This window comes from Brassica napus, chromosome C9 (assembly GCF_020379485.1).
Source record: "Brassica napus cultivar Da-Ae chromosome C9, Da-Ae, whole genome shotgun sequence".
Lineage (NCBI taxonomy): Eukaryota > Viridiplantae > Streptophyta > Magnoliopsida > Brassicales > Brassicaceae > Brassica > Brassica napus.
This window is the reverse complement of record NC_063452.1, coordinates 38,087,263-38,112,441: the sequence shown is the minus strand read 5'-3', so window position 1 is coordinate 38,112,441 and position 25,179 is coordinate 38,087,263. Positions and strand designations below refer to the sequence as shown.

The 25,179-nt window shown below is 37.1% G+C and overlaps 6 protein-coding genes across 7 annotated transcripts; 3 read left to right on the top strand and 3 right to left on the bottom strand.

The window, feature by feature from the left end:
• Positions 1 to 1,986: 1,986 nt before the first annotated feature.
• On the bottom strand, positions 1,987 to 2,391 carry LOC106372979 (uncharacterized mitochondrial protein AtMg00810-like). The gene has a single exon (XM_013813225.1). The coding sequence runs from the start codon at positions 2,389 to 2,391 to the stop codon at positions 1,987 to 1,989; it is 405 nt and encodes a 134-aa protein (XP_013668679.1).
• Positions 2,392 to 6,955: 4,564 nt separating this feature from the next.
• Positions 6,956 to 8,448, top strand: LOC106372978. Its single transcript, XM_013813224.3, has one exon. It carries the CDS (start codon positions 7,153 to 7,155, stop codon positions 8,419 to 8,421), a length of 1,269 nt encoding a protein of 422 aa, XP_013668678.3. The 5' UTR covers positions 6,956 to 7,152; the 3' UTR covers positions 8,422 to 8,448.
• A 4,157-nt stretch (positions 8,449 to 12,605) lies between these two features.
• LOC106375667 (ubiquinol-cytochrome-c reductase complex assembly factor 1) lies at positions 12,606 to 14,511 on the top strand. The gene is made up of 7 exons (XM_013815635.3): positions 12,606 to 12,868; positions 13,099 to 13,312; positions 13,402 to 13,568; positions 13,666 to 13,790; positions 13,896 to 13,956; positions 14,053 to 14,101; positions 14,276 to 14,511. Exons 1-7 carry the CDS (start codon positions 12,716 to 12,718, stop codon positions 14,341 to 14,343), a joined length of 837 nt encoding a protein of 278 aa, XP_013671089.1. The 5' UTR covers positions 12,606 to 12,715; the 3' UTR covers positions 14,344 to 14,511.
• Positions 14,512 to 14,925: 414 nt separating this feature from the next.
• Positions 14,926 to 16,646, bottom strand: LOC106375666 (oleosin 14.9 kDa). Its single transcript, XM_013815634.3, has 2 exons — positions 16,032 to 16,646; positions 14,926 to 15,213 (listed from the first exon to the last, which is right to left on the bottom strand). Exons 1-2 carry the CDS (start codon positions 16,346 to 16,348, stop codon positions 15,081 to 15,083), a joined length of 450 nt encoding a protein of 149 aa, XP_013671088.2. The 5' UTR covers positions 16,349 to 16,646; the 3' UTR covers positions 14,926 to 15,080.
• A 2,471-nt stretch (positions 16,647 to 19,117) lies between these two features.
• On the top strand, positions 19,118 to 20,128 carry LOC106404606 (ethylene-responsive transcription factor ERF105-like). The gene has a single exon (XM_048768622.1). It carries the CDS (start codon positions 19,274 to 19,276, stop codon positions 19,934 to 19,936), a length of 663 nt encoding a protein of 220 aa, XP_048624579.1. The 5' UTR covers positions 19,118 to 19,273; the 3' UTR covers positions 19,937 to 20,128.
• A 754-nt stretch (positions 20,129 to 20,882) lies between these two features.
• Positions 20,883 to 23,720, bottom strand: LOC106375663 (putative lipase ROG1). 2 transcript variants are annotated; one of them, XM_013815631.3, is made up of 10 exons: positions 23,307 to 23,720; positions 23,148 to 23,215; positions 22,935 to 23,005; positions 22,607 to 22,840; positions 22,141 to 22,304; positions 21,992 to 22,047; positions 21,858 to 21,910; positions 21,667 to 21,778; positions 21,346 to 21,443; positions 20,883 to 21,168 (listed from the first exon to the last, which is right to left on the bottom strand). In XM_013815631.3, the coding sequence occupies exons 1-10, from the start codon at positions 23,438 to 23,440 to the stop codon at positions 21,097 to 21,099; spliced, it is 1,062 nt and encodes a 353-aa protein (XP_013671085.1). In that variant the 5' UTR covers positions 23,441 to 23,720; the 3' UTR covers positions 20,883 to 21,096. The 2 variants fall into 2 exon arrangements, with proteins under 2 accessions (XP_013671085.1, XP_013671086.1); XM_013815632.3 differs by lacking the exon at positions 20,883 to 21,168 and having other exon boundaries at positions 21,409 to 21,563; positions 23,307 to 23,712.
• Between the last annotated feature and the right edge of the window lie 1,459 nt (positions 23,721 to 25,179).

Sequence of the window (25,179 nt, the reverse complement as noted above, 5' to 3'; positions counted from 1 at the left end):
TACATAGAGATTTGTTAATGAATACCCTGATGTGTCACGTGTAAAGAGTTTCTCAGCGAAACCCTACATAAATGTGTTCACACTATATACTATTTTACGTTTTTCACAATATAAGTTCACATGCAGGATTCTATGTGTTATTTTGAACAAAATATTCTTTTAATGTTAATTAGCAGTGTCTTTATATAATTATCAACCATTTTATATTTTCTTACATACACATACTTGTAGGTGTAGGCACAAATCAGATATTCGGGTTATTGGAGGTATTGTGATATGATCTGTTTCGTTCGAATAATCAATCATTCGATTCGATTTGTTTCGTAGCCATCAAAATATTCGATGTCCCGAATATCCAGAAAATTTTAGATTTTTAACTCGTATCCGATTCAATCCGTCAAAAATAAATTAAAAATCTAAATAATATAAAATAATAAAATTTTATTACAAAAATAGATAAAAATTATTTACTTTTTTGAATACTAATAATTAATTTAATAAATTTAGTAAATAAAAATATTGTAAGACTTATATAAAATATAATATTTATATAACTTATATATTTAATTCATTAAATATATGTATATATATGCATATCACGGATCGAATCGGATATCCGTTTTTAAAAGTATTAGTATTTGTGATTTTCTTCATTTTTTACGGATATTGAATATTAGTATTTGCTTTGCTACGTAGAACTACAAATATCTGGATTTTTCTTTTCGAATCGAAAAGGATAACAAATCGAATAAAAATTTGCGGATAATTTTCTCAGCCCTACATACTTATGCACATTGACATGAGCACCTATATAAATAAATATTCATTACAAGTGAGGATCTAATTTTCTTGGAAGTTGGGATATTCTTTTTTAATGTATTTTTTCACCATCGACCAAATTGTAATGAAATGATTTGTCATAATAATTTTCTTTTCTTTTTCTTCAATTATTATTAAGATTTGATTTGATTTTTAATTCATTTGAAAATTCTAATATGAAACCATTTGTTTGACATTAGAACTGTCTAAAATACATATAACATGTAACCAAACAAATAATAATAATTTTTGGTTATCATCGAAAAAACCAAAAACCTCAAGTGTTTTAACCGAATAAATAAAATAAATATTGATTTAGAATAGTGTTTATATTTCAGTAGACTAAAAGCGAAAATAACGAACTTAAAACCAAACTGATATCCAGATTAAACAAACTAATGTCTTTTTATCTTAATAAATAACAAAATTAATAATATTATTCTGCGCAAGGCGCGGATTAATTAGTCCTCAGTTAATAATTAAGGGATACAAAGGGTAATATCCTTAATGGAGAGAGTGTTAAATGTGATTACAAGATCAACCAATAGAGAGGTTTCTTTTTGCCAACTGGAAATAGATTGAATACACTGTTTTTTCGTTCCAGTCAAAGCCCATAAAAATAGATTCACATTCCCTTCTACATTCATGACGATCTATTTTTCATCTTCTGATCTTCCTCTACCCTATTATTGCCAAAAAAGACTAAGGTTGAGAAGCTCCTTGTAACGACAATCGTCCTCTACATTCATCCATCAAAACCATTAATTAACACTTGAATAAATACAACTCTTCCTATTCCCTCTGGCTCACCATATATAACATCCTAATGAATGAAATGAATTGATAGATTAATTTACCAAAGTTTGTTACAACCAATATATATAAACACGGTTAAGCAAAAGGAAACTTAACCATGCTGGTTATCTATCTATAGTAAACATGTATATACACAATACACCCCGGTCAAGTCTCTGAAACTGGAGCATCAGGTGGAAGGAAGAGACTTGAGATGGACATACGTTTGAGTATGGAATGAAACGGTCCATAATGTAGAGGCTTCGTCATAATATCTGCATGCTGATTCGCACTAGAGACATACATCCAGGTAATGAAACCTTTCTTGACTTGATCACGCACGGTATGGCAGACTATCTCGACGTGCTTCGTTCACTCATGGAAGACCGGATTGGTCGCAATGTGCATAGCAGATTTATTATTACAGAAGAGCTTAGCATTGGAGGAAACCTTGATATTCAAGCTAGTGAGAAGCTGCTGAAGCCATAGTAGTTCACATGTAGCATGTGCCATGCTTCGATACTCAGCTTCGGTACTGCTCCTGCTAACAACATCTTGCTTCTTTGATTTCCATGTAATCAGGGAGTTCCCAATGTATACACAGTAACCAGTGAGGGAACGTCGACTATCAAGACATGTTGCCCAATTGGCGTCTGCAAACGCATTGAGACAAATCTGAAAAGAAGCAGAGTAAAAAAGTCCATGACCTGGATTGCCTTTGATGTAACGAAGAATCTTGTGAGCAGAATCAAGATGTACATCAGTCGGAGCAGCCATGAATTGACTAAGTCAATGTACTGCAAAGGTGATATCAGGTCGGGTGATCGTCAAGTAGAGAAGACGACCAATCAAAGCACGATAGCTAGTTGGATTTGTAAGCTTGGTGCATGTGTCCTTACTCAATTAACCAAAGGATCCATAGGCACTGAACTTGGCTTACAAGCAAGATGACCAGCATCAGAGAGAAGACTCAAAGCATATTTCCATTGAGAGATGGAAATTCCTTGAGAAGAACGAGCTATATCCAACCTGAGGAAGAACAGCAATGGACCTGTCTTTAATCTTGAAATGAAAATGGAGTGTTTGCTTGAGAAGAGCCAGCCACTTCATCATCATTGTTGCCAACGATCATTATGTCGTCAACATATACATGAGCTGCAGTAAAGACTGAGCCATTCTGCTTGACAAAAAGTGTATCATCCGCCGGAAATTGAATGTAACCAGCAGATAAGAAGACAGCAGACAGACACTGGTACCATTGACGCAATGCTTGCTTAAACCCATAGAGGAATTTATGAAGACGACAAAAAGGGTTCAAAGGAAGATAGCCTGAAGCGGGTACATAACCCTGAGGAATCCTCATAAAGTTTCCTCATCAAGTTCACTATGCAGAAATGCATTGGACACGTCCATTTGAGACATGCTTCATCCTTGTATAGCTGCAAGACCAAGAAGAAGCTTAACACTAGCAAGCTTTGAAACCGGAGAGAAGGTATCCGTGAAATCAACTCCCTCTTGCTGTGTGAAGCCTTTAGCCACTAAACGAGCTTCTTAAAGCTCCACAGTGCCATCAGCGTTGTATTTTAGTGGTATAAAACCAATTTACAACCCACCACATTTTTACCAGGAGGTAAAGACTCAACTGTCCATGTCTTATTTGCCTCCATAGCCTATAACTCTTCAATGGTGGCCTTGCGGAAATTAGGAGATAACATGGCATGCTTAAAAGATGTTGGCTCTGTCTCAAGGAAATACGAAAGAACATAGGATTTATAGAGAGATTGGAGTTTATCATAGGCTAAAACAGATGAAAGAGGATATGAAACAGGAGTATAAGATGAATTGGAAGGGGTAAGATCAAGGTTGCTGCGAGCAAGAGCACAATGGTACTGAGATAAGTAACCATGATCTCGTGTATGACGCTTAGGTCTGTCACCGAGTAAACGGCCTTGCCCCGTAGTCACTGGAACAGTCTCTCGAGGTTTATTTGTGACATTAGGGACTATAGGTGTTGGAACTATAGGATCAAGAGCAACAGGAATAGGTGCAGGCAAGATAGTAGCATCAAAGAAATCTATGGAAGGTGAAACAGAGAATGATGTATCAAGAAAGGGAAATATATCCTTATGGAAGACAATGTTACGCGTAATAGTGATGTTGTTTGAATCTAGATGTACATCTTTATACCCTTTATAACCACTCGGATATCTCAAAAAGACACATCTGTCAGCTCTAGCAGAAAATTCATTCCTATCTTTAAGCAGTGTTGACACATAGCAAAGGCAACCAAAAGACTTAAGAAACGAGTAATCAGGAGCTTTCTTAAGCAAGATTTCATATAAAGATTTATTGTCTAACAGTAGTGAAGGTGTTCTATTGATAAGAAAAATAGTAGTGCAAATGCAATCACTCCAATATACTATCGGTATGTTAGATTGAAATAACAAAGCTCTAGCAACATTAAGGATGTGTTGATGCTTTCTTTCTACCACAGAGTTTTGTTGGGGAGTGTAAGCACATGAAAATTGATGAAAAATGCCATTATCTTGAAACAATTTAGTAAAAGCAAGTTCTTGTGCATTGTCACTTCGAATTGCCTTAACTACAGATTTGTATTGAGTTTGAACATGTTTTAAAAAAAATGGAAAGACTGTCAAAACATCTGATTTATTCTTCATTATATAAACCCAAGTAACCCGTGTACAATCATCGACCAATGTAAGAAAATATTTGTATCTTTCTACACACTCAACAGAAAAGGGTCCCTAAACATCTATGTGAACCAAATCAAAAGCAGATTTCGACATGTGATTATTAGAGACAAATGGTAACCTCTTTTGTTTAGCTAATGGACAAACAGAACACATATCATACTTATGCAAACTAGATGCAGTAATAGGTAAAATACTAGTAAGATGCTATAACTTGGAAGTTAATGGATGTCCAAGGCGCTGGTGCCAAAGATTCCCATCGACTTGCAAGGATCCACAAAATTCCACAGAAGTAGCAGGTTCAAGAACATATAGATTGTGCAACAAAATTCTTCTACCAAACATCGAGCCCTGAGTAGACTCATGTATGAAACAATGATCAGGATAGAAGTGAGCAGATAGATGATTATCACGCAATAGAGTACAAACACTAATAAGATTGAACCTAAACGATGGAACATGCAAAATATTATTCAGAAATAAGAGATGATGAAATTTTAACAGTTCCAATATGTGATATTGATTCCCTAATGCCATTAGGGAGAGAGACTGTGACTCCAGTGACAGAGGAAGTCTGAGTAAACAGTGACAGATCTGAGCATACATGCATTGTAACTCCACTATCAATTATCCAAGCACCATTGGGCATTGCTTTGGAAAGATATGAAAGGCATTGATGTTTGAAAGTGAGGATATTGTTATCAAATCGAAGGCTAGTAGATGGAAAAGAAATGGTAAGGTTTGAAGGTGAAATAGGTGGAGAAGAGACATTACCAGCGAGTGATTGAGCATCCATGTATCCATTTTCACTGACTGTAGATTGTTGAGTAGTCACTGCATTCACAGATGGTGTTACAAAAGCTTGTAACTATTGAAGAAGAGACTGAAGTTGTCCTCTATCCATCTGACCAGAAGCTTCTACTATCGGCTCAGCTAGAACATTCGCAGCAACATTAGGCTTATTGTATTGTTTTTGTTGTGGATAATAGTTGTTCTGAGCTTGTGGTCGAGGTTGTTGATAATTGTGCTGTCCTCTAGGTGCAAAACCAGCTGATGGAGCAGAAGATTTGTTGTTCCAGTGACCAGGCGGATAGCCATGGAGACGGAAGCATTTAGCAACAACGTGACCAAGCTGACCACAGTACGTACATAGAGGCCTGGGTTTTGGACGAAAGCTAGCATTTGAGTGAGTAGCAGCAAGTGCAAAGTGATCAGTCTGAGAGGCATCAGCAGATAGAGACTCAGTAGGACCCGAGCTCTGGAAAACTAAATTAGCAGGAGTAGAAGACGGTTGGATTGACTTTTGCCTCTCATCTTGTATCACAAGATTGAAAACATCTTCAATGGAAGGAATCGGTTTGAGCATTAAGATGTGAGGACGAGTAGGCTCAAACGCTTCACTCAGTCCCATCAAGAACTTGGTAACACGACTTCTCTGCTGAAGACTCTCCCATAGCGCTGCTGCATTACATTCACATTGTCCACAAGTACATACTGGCAACTTAACATAATTCTTGTACTCTTCCCACATGTAACCACATGCGTATAATAGGTGCTAATATCCATGGAACCTTGTTGCAAGCGACTCAATTGCTGTTCGATCTCATATACACACAGAGCATCATCCTGTTTAAAACGAGATGATATGTTCTTCCAGATCGATTCAGCAGTTGACATGAACAAGAGACTCTGACCTATTTTCTTCGATACAAAGTTCATTAACCAGGTAGCTACCATGTCGTTACATCTAGACCAAGAACCAAAATCCCTATGATTATCCGGAGGTTTAGGAATCTTACCGTTGAAGAATCCAAATTTGTTACGAAAATTGAGAGCCATACGCACCGATCGACGCCAAGAATGGAACTCCACACCAGATAAGAGACGATCGAAGACCAAGACGAGACTGGCATGATCGGAGCTATGGAGAAAGTACGGATTCTCGTACTGATCCAAGAACTGAGACATCAGAGCTTGATTAGAGCTCATAGCGACAGAAAAGACTATGAATGACGAACAAGGAGAGCTCGATTCGAAGAAATGAGGGACGAATTGAAGACGAAGTAGGATGAATCACGATTCAGAACGCGGAAAGAAGAATCAATAGGAAGTAAACGGAAGTAACGATCTTCAACTCGAAAACGATTAGATCAAGAACAAACTGAAGAAGAATCTGAGAACGAGAAAGACTCATGATGATCAAGAACTCAAAATCACCATGGAAGAGAAGGTCTTTGCTTTGATACCATAATGAATTAAATGAATTGATAGATTAATTTTCCAAAGTTTGTTACAACCAATATATATAAACACGATTAAGCAAAAAGAAACTTAAACAATGTATGTAGCATTCTAAACTGATTTACATCACCATGGTCACGAGGAACTGCTCTACGTGAAAGATATTTGTGCATAAATCTTTAAATTAGATATAAAATCTTTAAAGATTTCACTTTTATTCATAAATTTAAGATAAACAACAACAAAATTTAAATATAATAAAACTAAGAATGTCAATTATAACATAATATTTCTCAAATAATTTTAAATATTTATTAGAAAGAAAAAAATAACAAATTTATACGCATTGCACGAATGAGAGTCTCATTGTTTTGAATATTTAAATAAAAATTGGAGTATTTAAAATCAGACATTATTAATTCAAACTATTCCAATGGGTTTGATGTACAGAAATTGAATATGGTCGTTTAAATTTGGAGGCCTCAAAAAAAAATTTGAATAAGCATTTAGAAAAACAATTCTCTCCCTCTCTCTAGAAAGGCGATACAAAAGGCGATTCTTCATCTCATACCTTTTCACCTTTCTGATGTTTTTTCCCTCGCCGGAGGGTATATGTCGTCGAGTTCCGACGGTTATTCCAGACATGAATAACCGTTCAACGGTTATGGAAACCTTTATAACCGTCAAAACGTGTCTATATAACGTCTGTCTCATGTCTCTGTTTACGCTTTGTGACCAGAGTTTCAAAGGAAAATTCTCAATCTTCCTATTGATCATGACAGACAAAATTCACAAGAAAATGCAAGAGATTTCTTTTGGCGTTAATGATGGTATCGTTCACCTCCCTTTGGATCTCATCGAAGAAGCGTCTGCTGAAAATCAATTCTCTTTGGTTGCAAAACAAGTTAATCTCCGTCGTCAGAATCTTCGTGCTCTTATGACTGCATTCCCAAGACTTTGGGGTGTTAGTGATGAAGTCGTGGGGCGCTTAATTGAACACCACAGGGTTCAATTCATATTCCAAACTGAAGATTCGATGCTCTCTGTCCTAAGGCGAGGTCCATGGTCTTTTAATGAATGGATGTGTGTTATTCAACGCTGGAGTCCAGAACACATGGAGGATGATCTCCAAGACATTGCATTTTGGGTTCAAGTTCGTGGTATCCCATGTCAATATCTTTCTGGGAGAATGGTCTCTCACATTGGTCGTGTTATGTTTCGATTCATTGAAACTGATTTCAATAATGAGGGCTCATCTAACCTTGATTATGTGCGGATCAGGATACTCGTTTCTACTGCAACTCCTCTGCGTTTTCAACGTCAATTTCAGTTTGGTAGTCAAACTGTTACTCTCCGGTTTCGATATGAAAAGCTACGAGGTTTCTGTAACCAGTGTGGACTAATGACCCACAGCGCTTCAGAGTGTCCAACAGAGGAAGATAACAACCCGCATCATGGTCCTGAAGATGATGATGACGATGCAGATGATGATGATCCTCCTCCTCCAGGGTTTCCCGAGAAGGATCACGACGAACCGACGTTTCCACATGCGCAAGAGACGCAACACAATCATGACACCAGTTCAGCATCTGCATCAAAAAAAAGGAAAACAGAGGAACCTTCCTCTGCTACTGCAACGCGAGTTTCATGTAACACTGCTCGCCAGGCTTTCTACGTTGAAGATTATGAAGAACACACAGCTAGGAGGGAGCGAATACAAGCAGATTACAGAGAAGCGGGGAGCTGGGTCTCTCAACCAGATATGTTTGCAGCAAGCTCTTCAAACCCGGATCCTTTATCCGGTCACCAACATCGAGAAGGCACGGTGGGCCAGAATCCACCGGAGAAAGAATGAATACAGCGTTTTGGAACTGCCGAGGGCTGAAGGGGTCCCTGGTAGTTCGACGCCTAAAAGGGATTAAGAAATCTTATTCCCCGGACATACTCTTTCTCGTTGAAACGAAAAATCCTGATGATGTAATCCGAGATGTTGGTGCTCAGTTAGGCTTTGATTATGTAAAGTGTGTATCACCTGTTGGTATTGGGGGGGGTATAGCTTTATTCTGGAACAAAAATGTTGATGTTACGTTCTACACAGTAGATGGAAGATTGATTGATTGTAAGATAAATAATATAGCAACCTCTTTCTATTTGTCTTGTGTTTATGGCAATCCAATTCGCAGTCTCAGACACATTCTCTGGGAAAAGATTGAAAGAATAGCCACGAGTCGAGTTGGCCCATGGTTAATGTTAGGTGATTTCAATGAAATCAGATCACCAGATGAGAAAATTGGTGGAGTTCTGAGACAACCATGGAGTTTTGTAGATTTTAATAACATGTTATCGCACTGTCATATGAGAGATCTCCCTTTCATCGGTAATAACATGACTTGGAGCAATAAAAGGAAAGACAACCTTATACAATGTTGGTTGGATCGTGGTTTAGCTAATGATGAATGGCATGCTCTGTTTCCAGAATCTAAGATCACTTATTTGGAGATGATTGAATCTGATCACAGACCTGCTGTGATACAAATACGTAAACATTCAGATCATGGTCGCAAATGCTTCACCTTTGATCAGAGACTACTTGAGAATGAGGAATTAAGACCTATCATTGCAGAAAGTTGGCTCGGCTATGGAGATGATCTCAATTCATCTTTCACCAATCGTATTCGACGTTGTCGACAGTATATCTCTGACTGGAAGAGACTAAATTCAACAAATGCAGCCAAGCGTATCCGCGAGCTTACAGAGGAAATAGACGTGGGCCATCTTGATCCTAATGTATCTTCAGATCATCTAAAAAGTTGACAACTAGATTTGGTGGACGCTTATAGGCAAGAGGAGGAGTTTTGGTACCAGAAAAGCAGATTGCAATGGAATACAAAAGGAGATCGTAATACACGCTTTTATCATGCTACCACCAAGAATCGACGAGCTCGAAACAACATAACTACAATTAAAAATCAACAAGGAGAAGACTTAGAGGGTAATTTGGAAATCTCTCAAGAAGCCATTACTTACTTTACTGATATGTTCTCTACCTCTGGACCATTACGAATGGAAAATACATTACCTTCTATACATTCAGTCATTACGCCTGAGATGAATGACAATTTGATCAAGGATATCACAGCTGAGGAAGTCAAGGAAAGTCTCTTCGCCATTGGAGGTACCCGTGCTCCTGGTCCAGACGGTTTCACTGCTAGTTTTTATCAAGAATATTGGGAGATTGTAGGCTCTTCTATAGTGCGAGTAGTGCAACATTTTTTCGATTCAGGAGAGTTTCCGGACGGTTTTAACCACACTAACTTGTGTCTTATACCTAAAGTGAACCCTCCTTCAACTATGAAAGATTTCCGACCAATTGCATTGTGTAATGTGATTTATAAGGTTATTTCAAAAATTCTGGTTAGAAGGCTCAAATCCATACTTCCAAGCATAGTAACGGAGAATCAAGCAGCGTATATACCGGGTCGTCATATCTTCGACAACATACTCCTCGCTAACGAAGCCTTTCACTCATTGAAGAGCCGGGATCGTTGCGCAAAGAACTACATAGCTGTTAAAACGGACATCAGTAAAGCATATGATCGTATTGAATGGGGCTTCCTAGAGGAAGTTCTTAGGAAGAAAGGTTTCTCAGAAAAATGGATCACATTGGTTATGACTTGCGTAACAACGGTCTCTTTCTCTGTTAAGGTTAATGGTAGTCCGTATGGAACAATATACCCTACTCGCGGAATTCGACAAGGCGATCCCTTGTCCCCGTACCTATTTATTATCTGCGCAGATGTCCTCTCTTAGATGATTACCTTATCGGTCCAGAACCGGGAGATCACACCGTTACGATTAAGTATTGGAGGACCACCTTTGTCTCATCTACTTTTTGCTGATGATTCACTATTTTTCATCAAAGCTGATATCCAAAGTACTCAACACCTCTATAAAGTCTTCAAGGAGTATGAAGATGCCTCCGGTCAACTAGTCAACCTAGACAAATCTACTATTACCTTTGGAGACAAGGTTTTTCCTCATACGCGCGAAGCTATTACGAATATTTTGAAAATTAATACCATTGGCGGAGGTGGCAAGTATTTAGGACTACCAGAAAGATTGAGCCGTAACACACGTAAAGAGTTACAATACATACGTGATAATGTTCTCAAAAAGGTCACAGGTTGGGAGACACGATTTCTAAACCAAGCTGGGAAGGAGATTCTAATCAAAACCGTCGCTCAATCCATGCCTGTGTTTTCTATGAACGTTTTCCAATTACCAGCTAGCCTTTGTGCTGAAATTGATAGTATCTTATCTGGTTTTTGGTGGGGTACCAAAAATGGAAAACGCAAAATGTCCTACATTTCTTGGAAAAAGCTGGCAATTTCAAAATCTAATGGAGGGTTAGGATTTCGTGATCTACGATTATTTAACCAGGCTCTCTTGGCAAATCAACTCTGGAAGATCTCAAGACGTCCACAAAGTCTTATTTATAGAATTTTTAAGCACCGGTATTTTCCTAGTTCATCTATTTGGAATGCTAAGCTTGGATATCAGCCTTCGTATGGATGGAAATCACTAATGTATGGAAGAGAATTACTGAACCAAGGTATGCAAACTAATATTGGGAATGGACTGACTACATTACTTTCTGACAACTGGCTACCTACGAATCCTCCCCGAGCTCCGATATTACTTCCATATACAAACCCCACCTTGACGGTCAATACCTTGATCAATCCAGAAACAAATCAGTGGGACAATGAAATTATTTCTGACCTGATTGTGCAACAAGACCATTACTTGATTCAACAACAATTCCTTTCAGGACTTCAACCGGAGGACACAAAAATATGGAGCCACACGAAGGATGGTAACTATTCAGTCAAGTCAGGATATTATTCTATTATTGGAACATCAGAAAATTTACCAGAAGTTTCTCCCCCGCTAGCTTCTCACCTAGATATAGCGAAACAAATATGGAAGACTGAAACACAACCAAAGCTAAAACTTTTTCTGTGGCGTCTTTTTTCTGGCGCCTTGGCTATCAAATCTACACTTCGGCGGCGGCATATCAATGTTGATCCTTCATGTGTTCGGTGTTGTAATATTGATGAAACACCAGAACATTTATTTTTTCACTGCCCATTTGCTCAATCTGTTTGGCGTCTCTCTGGTTTTCCTTGTACAAAGATTCTGGATCCATCCATTTCCATGGAAGACAAGTTCAGAGACCTTCTCTGTATTACCCAGAATAGACAACTTGATCCTCTGCTGCGTTCAAGACCGATATGGACCTTATGGCGACTATGGAAATGTAGGAATGAACTAATCTTCAATTCTAAAGTATGGACCCCAGGTGGCCTTCACTCAAAGGTAACTGATGATCTAGTAGATTGGCATCGATTTAATCAGATTCCTACAACACCAACAGGATGTACCAGCATTACTACTACTGATCAGGCTCTTAAGTCTTGGCAACCGCCACCGGCAGACTGGGTTAAATGCAATTATGATGTTTCTCACCATCATGGTCGTCAAGAATCAGGAATGGGATGGATTATTCGAAATAAATTTGGTATAGTTCTTGACTGTGGAATGGGCAGATTTGAAGGTCGAAGTACAGTAGAAGAAGGTGAATGTACTGCATTAATTTGGGCTATTCAGGCAGCTTACTCATTGGGATACAAGAAAGTGATCTTCGAAGGAGATAATATACAAGTCACAAGATGTTTACAAACTGCAAGCATTAACCTACGATTGGAGAATTATCTAAAGACTATCTCGGCTTGGAAATCTCATTTCCATAACATCAGGTTTATGTATCGTAGTAGGTCTGCAAATTCATGTGCAGATTTTTTAGCCAAAAAATTTTTAACATCTGATAATGCATGGAGTATGTTCCATACGTGTCCCCCATTTTTGTATAACAATGTTATGACTGATCTTTTAATATAAACGGAACTTAGTCCGAAAAAAAAAAAAAAAAAAATTGAATATGGTCTTGCTGACGAAGGCGTAAGTTAGCGTGAGTAATAATAAAAGGCTGAATAGTCGCAAACGTAGATCCACACAAAAAGTCGGCGAGGGAGAGAGGGTTTTAGAGAAACTCCATCAATCCCCTCACTCGAGTCAAGTCAAGGGAAATGTTTCCCCGGTTAGGTCGAGCTGTCACTCAAATCTCAAAGCTCCGATCTTTCTCCTCAAATGCGTCGCCCTTTTTCTCGCGCTGTGCCTACGCGACTGTAGCTCAGGCGGATGATGCTCCGTCGCAGAATGATTTCCCCAGCAAATCTCCGGTAAGATGTTTATAGAAATTCCTATTTGGTGCCGATTGTTTCTAGGTTAATTGAGCATGAGTTGAATCTGTATTATATGTTAAGATTTACGTTTCGTGGATTCATTCCTTTTATTGTTGGGCGGGGGGTTACAATAGATAAATCTTCTGGTGTTTTAGATTCGAGCTTCTACTGATTGATTCTGGATGTTATGCGTCTTGTCTCTGATTAAACTTATCTATGTCTGGCAGGTTAACTTGGATAAGTTGTTTTGGTCAAAGCCATGTTCACTGGCTCTTCCCAAAGATTCTCCTCTCAGAATTGATGAGCCAGACTACCAAGGGGTTCGCCGTTTTATACTAAAGATGCTTTTGTTCTATAGCAAACAGAGCACATCTATCCGTGGGGCAAACGTTATCTACAAGCGAATCATTGCTCAAGTCGACACACCTGCAATTTATGATGGTACTATTTGGTTTCTAAAGCAACAAGATTATGTTTTTTTTCTTTTTTTTTTTTATGTATTTACTCTCTGTGCTTTGTCTCTGCTGCAGTATTCAACTTGGAGAAAACATTCAAAATAACATATTCGTTGCTTGTCCTTCATATGTGGCTTGTCTTACGCCGTTTGAAGCAAGAGGGAAAGGAAGGTGTTGATCTTGGTCAATATGTGTATGAGATCTACAATCATAATGTTGAAGTCAGGGTATCTAAAGCCGGGGTACGTCCTAGACTTATACTGTAGTTTCCAAGATGAATCTTATTTTCTAAAGATTCCTTAAAAATGAGATGGTCTTAATCTTTCTTTGAAAATGCAGGTTAACTTGCTTCTCTTGACATGGATGAAGGAATTGGAGAGAATCTTTTTTGGAAATGTTGTTGCCTATGATACCGCCCTACTTCCAGATGCTAAACCAAATGATCTACAAATCAAATTGTGGAGGTAAAGCTTCTATAACGCCGTGCTTTGAGTTTGGTAATGATTAGGCAGCAAAATAGCTCGAGGTGAATTTTATATAACAGAACCTTAAATGGAATTGAATTGTAGGAATATATTTTCTGATGATGGAACAACAACACCTGATGGAACGGAATTAAAAGCAGCAAAGGCATGAGTTTCCCCTCTCTTCCTCTCTCACAAACATATACATACAGGTTTAGCCCTTTTGTACTAAACTGTTTGAGACATCGCTTGTGTTTTACAGGCAATGGCAAGATATGTCCGGAGAGAAGTTGGTTCTCTTTCTTTAACAGGTGAATTACACTAACCTCCATTATCTTATAATTCTTTATAAGCTGCAACTTACAAAGTGTTTTAGATTTATAGTAAACCTAAGAAGCTGGACTTAGCATGACTGAATCTGTGACTCGCATTTGCAGTTGAAACAGATGTTCCTTTTGTATAATAATCTGTTTTTTGATGCACAGATAAAGAGTCCATATTCTCCGGCAACTTCTCCTTCACCCCCTTGGAAAACAAAGCATCAGTGACTTGAAGGAGCTGTGGCGCTTTGAGAATCAATCTTTCATCTGTTTCTTTTTTTTCTTCAATATTTTCTTATATCCAACAAGAGAAACCTACACAAGAGAATATGCTGGTTGGTAACAGCCGGATAATCACGAAAACATGGTGAAAGTTAAATAAGATTACTGTATTGCTTTTATAGTATCTATAAAGACGGATCGACCAATAATAATAGGTTAGGACAACAAATCAGTTATGTCGGTGAAATTAAACTGACTTGCAAGTGTAACGTGTACATAAAGAAACAAGCACAATTTATGAAGATTAAGATACAGAACGATGTATATATGCAGCAGAAAGAGAATTGTAAACATTGAGAATATCAGAAATATGTAATTCGTCTGTTTCTCAAGAATATCTCCTCTGATCGACAGAAAACTTTTTCTTTTCTTTCGATAGAAAACTTTAATATAGATGTACGGATCATTCAGGTTTTGCTTCTGTATAAAACCCTATTAATAATATCTTTTAATGGTCGAAAAGGCTTATCGATTTGCTGACCCTTGCTAGTATTCCAACAAGGATAAAACATTACTTTGATAGATTTTGTTTTGAAAAAGAAAAAAAATACTAAGATGACAATGTTGACAGCATACACACATGTTATTATTACACGTTACGTTACAACACAAGCATTGAGAAAACGAAGAAAAGAGATCAAACGATGGATGACAATTTGTGTGGAAATAGTTCTATCTGACATTAATTTTAAGAAGCTGCTTGTTGGTGTTGCTGATGGACTCCAATGTTGTGCTGCCCATACTTGGTATCATACCCTCTACTTCCCACCTTCATTCGGGCACTCTCTATCTTCTGATCCGATCCTGACCCCGTCATGTGCCTAGAAACATTCACCGTATACATATTATTTCTCTTAACTCTTTATATAAATAGTAGGCCTGGGCATTTCGGGTATCGGTTCGGTTCGGTTCGGGTATTTCGGGTTTTGGGTAGTTCGGATAGGGATTAGAGGATCCATTTAGTACTTGACCTATTTTCGGTTCGGTTCGGTTCGGATAGTTTCGGGTTCGGTTCGGTTCGGATAGTAAATGTAGGAACCGGAAAATATCCGGAAAAAGTTTGGTTCTCATTTGGTTCCGGTTCGGGTTCGGATAGTTCGGGTAGTTCGGATAATTTGGATAAAATATCGGTTATTTAGGGTAAAATATCAAATAATTAGGATGATTTTGATAAAAAAATTTGGATATTTCGGATTACTTTGGATATTTCGGATTACTTTGGATATTTCGGATAAAACTATCTGGATAGTTTCAGATACTTTCGGGTAGTTTGGATACTTTATAATAATTTAGTTATCCTCAACTATTTTCAGATACTTTTAATAGAATTTTAAATTAAAAATATATATTTAGTGATGTTATATGTATATATAATTAATATTTTTATATATTCGGGTACCCGTTCGGTTCTCGGTTCGGTTCCGGTTCGGTTATTTCGGATATAAAAATATAGGAACCGTTCGGGTATTTGAGGGTATTAATCCGGTTCCGGTTTCGGGTATTTCGGTTCGGTTCCGGATCGGTTCTTCGGTTCCGGTTATTTTGCCCAGGCCTAATAAATAGCGTGAAGAGAAAGGTATGATTTGAAAACGTAGGTCACAGTTTTGTGTGTTTACGTCATCTATATATTATATATTACCTGTAGAGCCAAGAGAAGGCGGTTATGGCGGCTATACCAAAGCCACCGGAGGCAAGGAACCCAGTGATGATGAGAACCACGGTGATCACCGCTGGGACCAAGACAGGGCTAAATATAATAAGCAGAGGAGTGGCTACAGCGAATGCTATCACTGTACCGGCGAGTGTTAAGCCTGAGAGGACTAGGAGGGATCCACCGGCTGCGACACCAGTCGCTACCTTCACCATCTGCGCCCCTGTCTTCGGATGGTCTCTGTCTAGGGTAATTCTACTGTCTCGGACTATTATGTCTTGATGGGTTCTTGTTTGATTCGCCATTGATTCTTGTTATGATCTCTCCGACACAAAAATAGAATAAATCAGCAGAGGGAGATTAGATAGTAATATATTGGGCGTGAGCAATGATGATGTATGAATAAGGGAGATGGGTAGAAGGCTGGCGAGTCCCCTTTGCTTGGCCGTTCCACGTGTTGAGAATGTTTTCATGCAGCCGTAGCATCTGTAAAAAGGGGGCTCCCTTTTGCGACACATAATATTTGTTTGTTTTGAAGTTGTTCGTCGTTGGAGTAAATAAGACCAACCGGAGCACAGAGGGATCGGGTCGTCAGTTATGGGCCTGATTAGGGTCAGTTGATGGAGCACCGATGGAGCACAGAGGGATCAAATAATTAGTATAGAAAAAAAATTGAGGAGCTAAATTTTTTGGTGCAGATAGTACAGAGGGGTCAATTGATATCAAACTCTTACCCTATAAATACATGTTTGGAATCAAATCCAACTTAGCTAGTCCACAAAGAGTAGTTGTAATAGTTTGTTGCCTCTTAAGAGTAAAGAGCTTAAAATTCAAAATTCGATTCTTGATTGTAAACTTAAATAACTTGGAATATCCGGGATTGCTTCCAGAATGTCGTCTGAATATCTTTCAAACTATGTAAATCCCCTATCAAAACCAAATAAAAGAAAAGGTTCCTGAGATGAGTACACCCGCTCAAAATATGTCACTCACATCTACGACATCTGAAAAGGAAATAAAATCGGTATTCATGAAAAAGCTTATGGCCAGATGGTATGACAGCGTTGTTTTATCAACAGTCCTAGACTATTATCAAAGCCGATATCATTAAGATGGTTGACGAGTTCTTACAGACGAGTTCCTACAGATGAGTTCTTTTGATGAGATGCTAAATTTAACAAATATTTATCATTCCAAAAACAATGAGACCAAGTGTGGGGTATACGTTCATATCGAAGGTATTATGTTAGTGGCTGAAACTTAAGACTCCCACAATTGATTTTAGAGATTCAGTCTATTTTTGTTTCAGGAAGATTGATTTCGGATAAAATTCTTATAGCTCAAAAAATGTTATATTGGCTTAGAACGATGTAAGTAAATAATTTTGGCTATCAAAATGAATATGAGTATAGCAAATTATAGGTTAGAATAGCCATTTATACAAGGGTTGTTACTAAAAATTGGGTTCTCTCCAAAATGGGTATCATGGATGATGAAGTATATATCATCATCGGTTAAGTACAAAATACTAATAAATAGACAACCAAAAAGACATATTATATCAAAGAGGGAGTTAAGACAAGAAGATCTTTTATCATCATATTTGTTTATTTTGGGTATGAAAGCACTGATTGTAAATATTCAAAAGGAGGAAAAGAAAAAATATTAAACATGTTTAAAGATAGCAGAGGAAGTCCGGTGATTTCCCACCTATTATTTACAGATTACCGGTAAAGAGTAATCTAAAAATATGAGTGATGAAATGTGACACACAGTCTGCAAGATATAGAGAAGATGAGAAAACGATGAACCATGTCCTCTTTGAATGCCTCCCAACTATTTAAATATGGAATCTCTTAAAGAATCTCACAAAGCCAGAAAGGTTTCTTATGCAGTTGGCTTTGCTAATATGAATTATTTGTTTTGGAGAATAACACCACATCGATGATGTAATAACAAGGTATTTAACAGTATTGACAATGATCGTCCAGATATTTTGTGGTTACTAGAGACAAAAGCCATACTATGGAACAAAGTGCAAATGGAAATAGTCCAAACTAAAACACAAACACTAAACACTATGAAAGAGGAAATACAAAGTATACCACCTAGATTAAGAAAATAGTAGACAAATGAGTTTTGGAAGGATAAAGACAATTTCTCAAGACAAAGATGGTATAGTACACTAGCAGGGTTTGAAGGTTTGATGGCGCAAGCAATACAAGAACCAGCATTTACACTTTTTCACACCGAATTTGAAGCCCTCAGCTGGACGTAGAGTGTGTGAAAACTTTTAGACAGTTTACCTGACTTTTGCGATAGATTGTTGTTAATTGGTGAAAATGATTTAAAACCAGATGTATGGCCTGCATTTATAACTTAATTAGAAAAAAATATAACGAGCAAAAAAAAGTTTTAACACGTTTGAGATCAGACATGCATCCCGAACTCAATATACAAAGACAGATAAATTTATACAGTGTTCGAAATCAATCAACTACATAGTTACCAATTTGGTTAGCACAGCGTTGATAGTGTATGTTTATGTTGATGACAAAAAAATTAATAGTAATTTCTTTTTAATTTTGATCAGATTTGGTTTTAATATTTAAGAAATATATTAATTTTTTATTTATCATAAAAATAGCATAAAACTAAATTACATACATTTAATTATTTTTACGTATAATGAGTATCTATTTTTAGTTATGAAATTAGCAATTTAAATTAATATTTTATAGAAAAAATTGTAGATTTTCTATTTTGACAATTTGTAATTGGCGGATGTTTATTTCAAACTAAAGTTGACGAAGATTAATTTTAAAATTGAAATTTAGTTAATGTAGTTAACATAAATAAAAATCAATATATTAAAATAGAATTTCTTGAAAAGGAACTGAGACACACACAAAAGAACTTTATAAAAAAAAAGACCATTTTTATGTCTCTCGGATATGAACAAGTTCGTAGATAGACACTAGCTGATGGTCCCTCACAAAACAAAGGACAGAAACAATAAAGATAGTCCACTTGCCACACTCCAAAGCAACAGTGAAACTAAACAAGTCAATAAAATTGAAAAGGATCCTTCCTCTCTCCAACCCAAGAAGAAGCTAACTACGAAACTTCTCAGTCTCACTTCCTTCTTCTATATAACCTCCCCAAATCTCAAATCCAAAACTCCACAACACAATCAAAACCATAAACCAACGACTCCAAGTCTCTCATATATGGCATCTTCACAAGACCAATCAGCTTTGGACCTCATCACTCAACACCTCCTTACCGATTTCCCTTCCTTAGAGACTTTCGTCTCTAGCATCCATCAGAGCACCACCTCCACTCTTAGCCAACGCAAGCCATCTCTTGCCACCATTTCAGTTCCTACTACTGCACCGGTGGTTCAAGAGGATGATCATAGGCATTACAGGGGCGTGAGGCGTAGGCCGTGGGGTAAGTATGCGGCTGAGATCAGAGACCCAAACAAGAAAGGCGTTCGTGTCTGGTTAGGTACTTTTGACACGGCCGTGGAGGCTGCAAGAGGTTACGACAGGGCTGCTTTTAAACTAAGAGGAAGCAAAGCCATTCTTAACTTCCCACTAGAAGCAGGCAAGCACCAGGACTCTGGAGACAACAAGAACAAGAAGACTGTGGCTTTGAAAGCTAAGAGGAAGAGACCAGAAACAGAGGATGAAAACCATGAGAGAAACCTGATCAGTCATAAAGCTGTGAAAAGGGAAGAGACGGAAGCTCAGGGTGAGGCTTGTCCGTTAACACCATCAAGTTGGATGGGGTTTTGGGACGCAGTAGACGGTATAGGGATGGGACTATTCTCTGTGCCTCCTTTATCTCCTTACCCATCGCTAGGACATTCTCAACTCGGAGTTAAGTAAGCTTATGGATGTAGGTGACATCCGCAACTTTGGATTATATATCATCGGCAAGCGAACACACAAACAAGACAATAATTATCTTAAGGATTGTATTAAAGATTCCTCACGGAGTGAATTAGTTTGTAGATTGGTTGATTGTAAATGGTTTGTTATATTCATTCGTTCTTCTCAATGCAATTATCTCTACTCTTCCTTAAACGACCTCAAGAGGATAAGAGCTTTCAAAACGATACTAATGAGTCCTTCGTACAAAATGATGGCCGACTTGTGTGGTCATCTGAAAGGACAGACAACCATATGCAGATGCACCTTGCTTAGTTGCTTTGACTTTTCACCATAGAACAAAAGGAAATCTTAGCAGCTAATTAAATAGATGGCAGCAGACCGACCCACTGGTCCTACAAAGACAAGTAAGCTACTTGGGAACCCTCTAGGCTAAGCTGAAATACATGCTGCATAACATCAAACCAAGTGAACTCTTGATAAACACAAGAGTTCCAATTATTTTTTTGATCATTAAGCTTTGGTTCAAGGAAAGAAAAAAGATCCTTAAGCTTCTCTTTCTCTGCTTGACATCTGACGTAGAACACTTACGAATGAATGAATATTGCAGATCATTATCAGCGTATTGGCTGCAGATACAGAATGCCCAAGAGGCCCTAGACACATTGAATTCGATATGATAATGAAAAACAAAGCCATTCCGCTGTCATGCTCCACCAGTGCATCTGCTTCCAGATGTACGTGTGATATGTTAACATCTGTTCTAACAACAATGATAAAATTACCTTGCCTTTTCTAAGTTCCAAATCAAAGGATAACATCTATTCTTACAACAATGATAAAATTACCTTGCCTTTTCTAAGTTCCAAATCAAAGGAAACAACCAGTGGGGAATACTGAAGATCGGAGTTCAGAGGTTGATTATTAAGTGACTCGGTTGGAATTCTTAAAAAGAGAAGGAATATATAGGCACAAAACTTTCGTTCACGCTACTTTATACTTTCAGTGCATCACATCCATGAATACATGATACAATTGAAATGAACAAAATTTCCTTTGTTGCTAACATCATGTATCATGTGAACTGGTCATAACTGACGTCAATCAGTCCTTAGTTGTTGTGTCCCAGACTCGTGGGTGATGAAAATTATACTGATTTAGGGATGGAAATGATCAATGATATGCTCTATGACATCTGCTCCTTCTATATGCATAGTTTCGCTTTTAACCTGCAAACGGCATAACACATGCAATTAGATTTCATGTTTATACAACAAGGTATGTGGACACTAATCTTATCTGGAAATGTAACGTTCAAACTTACAAAAACAGAACGATAAACATCAAGAGAAGATGCATTTAAAACCCTTAGGAGGGAAATGGTATATCTTAGGAGAGTGAGAGACCTGTATAACACTATGAGCAGCGAATCTCTGCCTACTACTGTGAAAGCTAACATCAACTTTTTCCCATGAGACAGTGGAGAGTCCTTTGATCATTTCTTCTGCAAATTTGAAAAGGCACCACGTTATTAAAACATGAAAATAAGAAAACAGAAGCACTGCACATGGGTAGACAGACCCACATACGAATTGTTTGTACTTCTTTTACCAGCTAATGAGATCTAAAACATAGAAAACAGAAATACAGATAAGATAGAGGAGCAGTGAGTAATAACTCTGCAACAGAACCAATTAATACCTAAACAGGTACCAGTGCAAGCTTACCTTCAATGTCGTCCGAATGATTTTCGCCTTCTGGTACGTCGTCACCGTCACATGACTTGCAGAGTTCTTCGTAAACAATATGAGGATACTTCTCGTCCAGAGAATCTTCCCACTGGTAAACCAAGAAAATAATTCACATATAAGAGACCCATCGCATCAAAATCCTGAACCATATGGAGTAAGTCATATACCTTAGGCAATTCACTGTCACGTCTAATAGAAGCCGTCCTCCAGCCAACGATGTCTATTCAGGTCTAGTAAAGGAAAAGAAATGTAATGGCACATGATAAATAGCATATTACTAAAAGTAACAGAGACAGGATACGATCATGGCCCACATTTGAATAAACCACCCGCCTTTTGAAGGCACGCAGTGCAGACCTGCAATAGAGGAAAAACATATTTTAGTGAGAAGATCTTGCAGTCATGGTTAACTTGTGACAAATGGGGGGGGGCATAGAGTGCATTGCATACATGAAATGACAATCACCGGTATCTTCCACCATGCGTCGAAGCAAGGGCGGTTTTCCCTCTTCTTCATCTTTCAAGAAAAGGTGACGTCCCGTTCTTTTAAATATCCAGTGGATAACGAGACCTGCAACTTTCTCGAAGGAAGAAACCCCAAATAGAAACGGAACCTGGAAGCAAATACCAAAATTATGTTTAATCCCGTAAGAATAACATCCTGACATAAGTGAAATTGTAATTCAATTTCAATCGCACAAATAGATATCCATGGTTAAAGAAAGAAAACAGCTGTCGGTTACATTTTGTATAAATGACAGAGTGCAAGGTTAAAAGCATCTTTGGTAAGATAGTGTCTTTTATTTTTTTTATTGTTTGCTTTTTGGCGTTCACCAGAATCAAAGTTATGAAATGAAGTTTTTGCTTATTTTCAATTTCAAACAACTTGTAAACAAATGAACATAAGAAGAGTTACCTGTCTATTACCCATAGAACCCAAATGGGGTGTAGCTACAGTGATGAAGTTCACAGCCTCTAAGCCACATATTGTGCCTTGGGAAGGCCCTTCAATACTGTCCCCTGAAGAGTCTTGCGGATTAGGTGGCTTGTAAAGCTTCCCAATTGCATATCTAGCTGCAAGCCCTCCCAAAGAATGAGCAACAAAGGAGATTTTGCGGATGTTTGGCCTTGTTTCAACAATTTCAAGGACCTGACACATACAAAGAGCGTGGTTGTGGTTCGGGAGTTGGCTACAATGAGTGAAGGAAAGAGGGAAGAGAATGTAATGATGCTTGCTTGCTAACCTCAGATGCAAGACGCTCACCCATTACATCCACACCATCTAGAGTAAGGGCAGACGCATTTTTCTCACTACCTGCTTAAACAAGAAGATCATTGGATAATTGCCAGCAATAGTAGCTGAAAGATTAGGCTAAAGGAACCATCTCTATCTCTATAATGTATCTGGAAAAGGAACCATCACTAATCAGCAGAGGAAGAGTTGGTAGTGTTCTTACAGTGAACAAAGAGTTTGTCAGGTAGCCTTTTAACGAATTGCTCAGCTCCAAACTTCCAATCGTCCGTACTGAATTACCAAAATCGGGAAATTAAGATTACAGATCAAGATCAAGATCAGGAAATTATGATTACTGTACAAGAAAGAATCAAGCAGTAACCTTCCCAAGATCCCATGGACCATAACGACGAGGTGATCGGCGGAAGAGGAATCGGAGTTCTTGCAACTCCAAACGTCAAGGCTCCCATCGACCACAGACTCCGCCGAGCAAACGCCCTCCTCCTGCTTCTCCATGTTGGCAATTCGAATTCGATCCGATCAGATCCAATATGGTTTGTGGTTCAGGAGTAGAAAGTGGGGGAGTGGAAAGCAGGAGAAGACAGAGTTGCCAGAGAAGGAAACGTAAGGTGGAAGAAAGGAATCGTGAAGAGGGATGTCGGCTTCGAGACGGAGTTGCCGACTTCAGGGGACCCAAAGCAAAAAGACAATATCTCTCTACGGCTTGGCTTTGGTAAATTAAAATACAAGGTAAGGAAATATCTTCCGACTTTGCATCAGTTTTTTTTTCCACAAGTTCCTATGCTTGACATTTTACTCGAATCATCATTTTATTAAGATTTCGAATCAAAGTGCTTTTTTCGAATAACTAAACACGGATTTTCGAATTCACGTAAAAATGTCGCACTCTTCTCTTTATGCAAGATATACGGATATTATAATTGGCAATTCTCTAAAACCAAATAAAATACATTTTTCACCAAAAACAAACAAAGAGAAAATTGATATAAAAAAAATTTCATTAAAGAGGTAAAAGATCTTTCTACCTTTCTTTTATAGACATAAAAATATAAATAATTGTTTAAATAAATTATATAAAAATTATTATTTTTGAATGATCAATTTTTGAATAGAAATTTTATATTTTTTTCTGATTTTTTTCCTAATTTTTTATTTTCAAAACATTTTATTTTGAAATCTGAAAATTCTTTTTAAAAATATTTTAAAATTTTAAGTATTTATTTATTTAATCATAAAATTCAACCCCAAAACCCATATACCGCAAATCCAAATCTTAATTTTAAGTTAATTAATCCACATAATATAAGTGTATATTTACTTTTTGATAACAAATTTTAATTATTTTAATTTTGTATGTTATATTTGTGATAAAAACTCTTTAATGTCTTCCTATAAATTGTTTTTGTTATAAACACTATACATATATCATATATACAAGAAAAAAGATAAATAATTCCTTAAAATTTACAAAAACGTCCTAAGCTGTAATACTTCCACATTAACTTGGCTGATTTATTTTGTTTCCTTTTTTATTTTTTTTATTTCTGCCAAACTATTTCATATTTAGAAAAGAAAATTAGTGTTTTTGGTTAGGTTTTCAACATAATTAGGGAAACAATAGTCTGATTAATTTCATCCCCTTTTTAATTTTTTTTTTTGTTTTTTATATTAGATTTTAGTTTTTTGAAAAACACAATGATAATTTAAACTTTTTTTTTAGTTTCTAATTTTTATTTTCCTTTTAAATTACTCCATAAAACAAAAAAAAACACTATTAATAATAAATATTTATTCTGAAAATAAGGAAATACAAAATATTATCATCAAAGCACACATAGACTTGTTTAAGAAAAATATTTTAAAATAAAAATACAAAATACAAAATAAAATTATCATAGCATATAGATGAAAATTTTGATTTCAATTTTTTCATATAGTTCATACAAGCAGTATTGTATTTTTTTCTTTGTGAGCACGGTCTTCAGCTGGTACATTAGTAGTTGCAATAAAAATTTAACTAAGTGTTACGCTTAAAGAAACAGTGAAAAACAATCTATATGAATATATCCCTAAATTATTTTGCTTAAACTGGAATTGACAAGGAATATAAAAGATGCAAGAAGACAAATCAAAGATAATACAGTTCAAAGAAGTTTTTTTGTGCCAAGTTAACAAACAGAAATCATGTGTTACATAATGATCTTGACTTATCTCTTATTCTCTTCAAGGTTTAT

What these genes read in the sequence shown, in the direction of transcription:
- LOC106372979 (XM_013813225.1), bottom strand. Translation starts at nt 2,391, where the DNA reads ATGGCTGCTCCGACTGATGTACATCTTGATTCTGCTCACAAGATTCTT.
- LOC106372978 (XM_013813224.3), top strand. Translation starts at nt 7,153, where the DNA reads ATGTTTTTTCCCTCGCCGGAGGGTATATGTCGTCGAGTTCCGACGGTT.
- LOC106375667 (XM_013815635.3), top strand. Translation starts at nt 12,716, where the DNA reads ATGTTTCCCCGGTTAGGTCGAGCTGTCACTCAAATCTCAAAGCTCCGA. An exon ending in CGGAATTAAAAGCAGCAAAG is followed by an intron (nt 13,957 to 14,052) that starts GCATGAGTTTCC and finishes TGTGTTTTACAG; the next exon opens with GCAATGGCAAGATATGTCCG. An exon ending in TGGTTCTCTTTCTTTAACAG is followed by an intron (nt 14,102 to 14,275) that starts GTGAATTACACT and finishes TTTGATGCACAG; the next exon opens with ATAAAGAGTCCATATTCTCC.
- LOC106375666 (XM_013815634.3), bottom strand. Translation starts at nt 16,348, where the DNA reads ATGGCGAATCAAACAAGAACCCATCAAGACATAATAGTCCGAGACAGT. An exon ending in GCCTTCTCTTGGCTCTACAG is followed by an intron (nt 15,214 to 16,031) that starts GTAATATATAAT and finishes GAATGTTTCTAG; the next exon opens with GCACATGACGGGGTCAGGAT.
- LOC106404606 (XM_048768622.1), top strand. Translation starts at nt 19,274, where the DNA reads ATGGCATCTTCACAAGACCAATCAGCTTTGGACCTCATCACTCAACAC.
- LOC106375663 (XM_013815631.3), bottom strand. Translation starts at nt 23,440, where the DNA reads ATGGAGAAGCAGGAGGAGGGCGTTTGCTCGGCGGAGTCTGTGGTCGAT. An exon ending in TCATTCGGACGACATTGAAG is followed by an intron (nt 21,444 to 21,666) that starts GTAAGCTTGCAC and finishes TCAAATTTGCAG; the next exon opens with AAGAAATGATCAAAGGACTC. An exon ending in CTGCTCATAGTGTTATACAG is followed by an intron (nt 21,169 to 21,345) that starts GTCTCTCACTCT and finishes TGCCGTTTGCAG; the next exon opens with GTTAAAAGCGAAACTATGCA.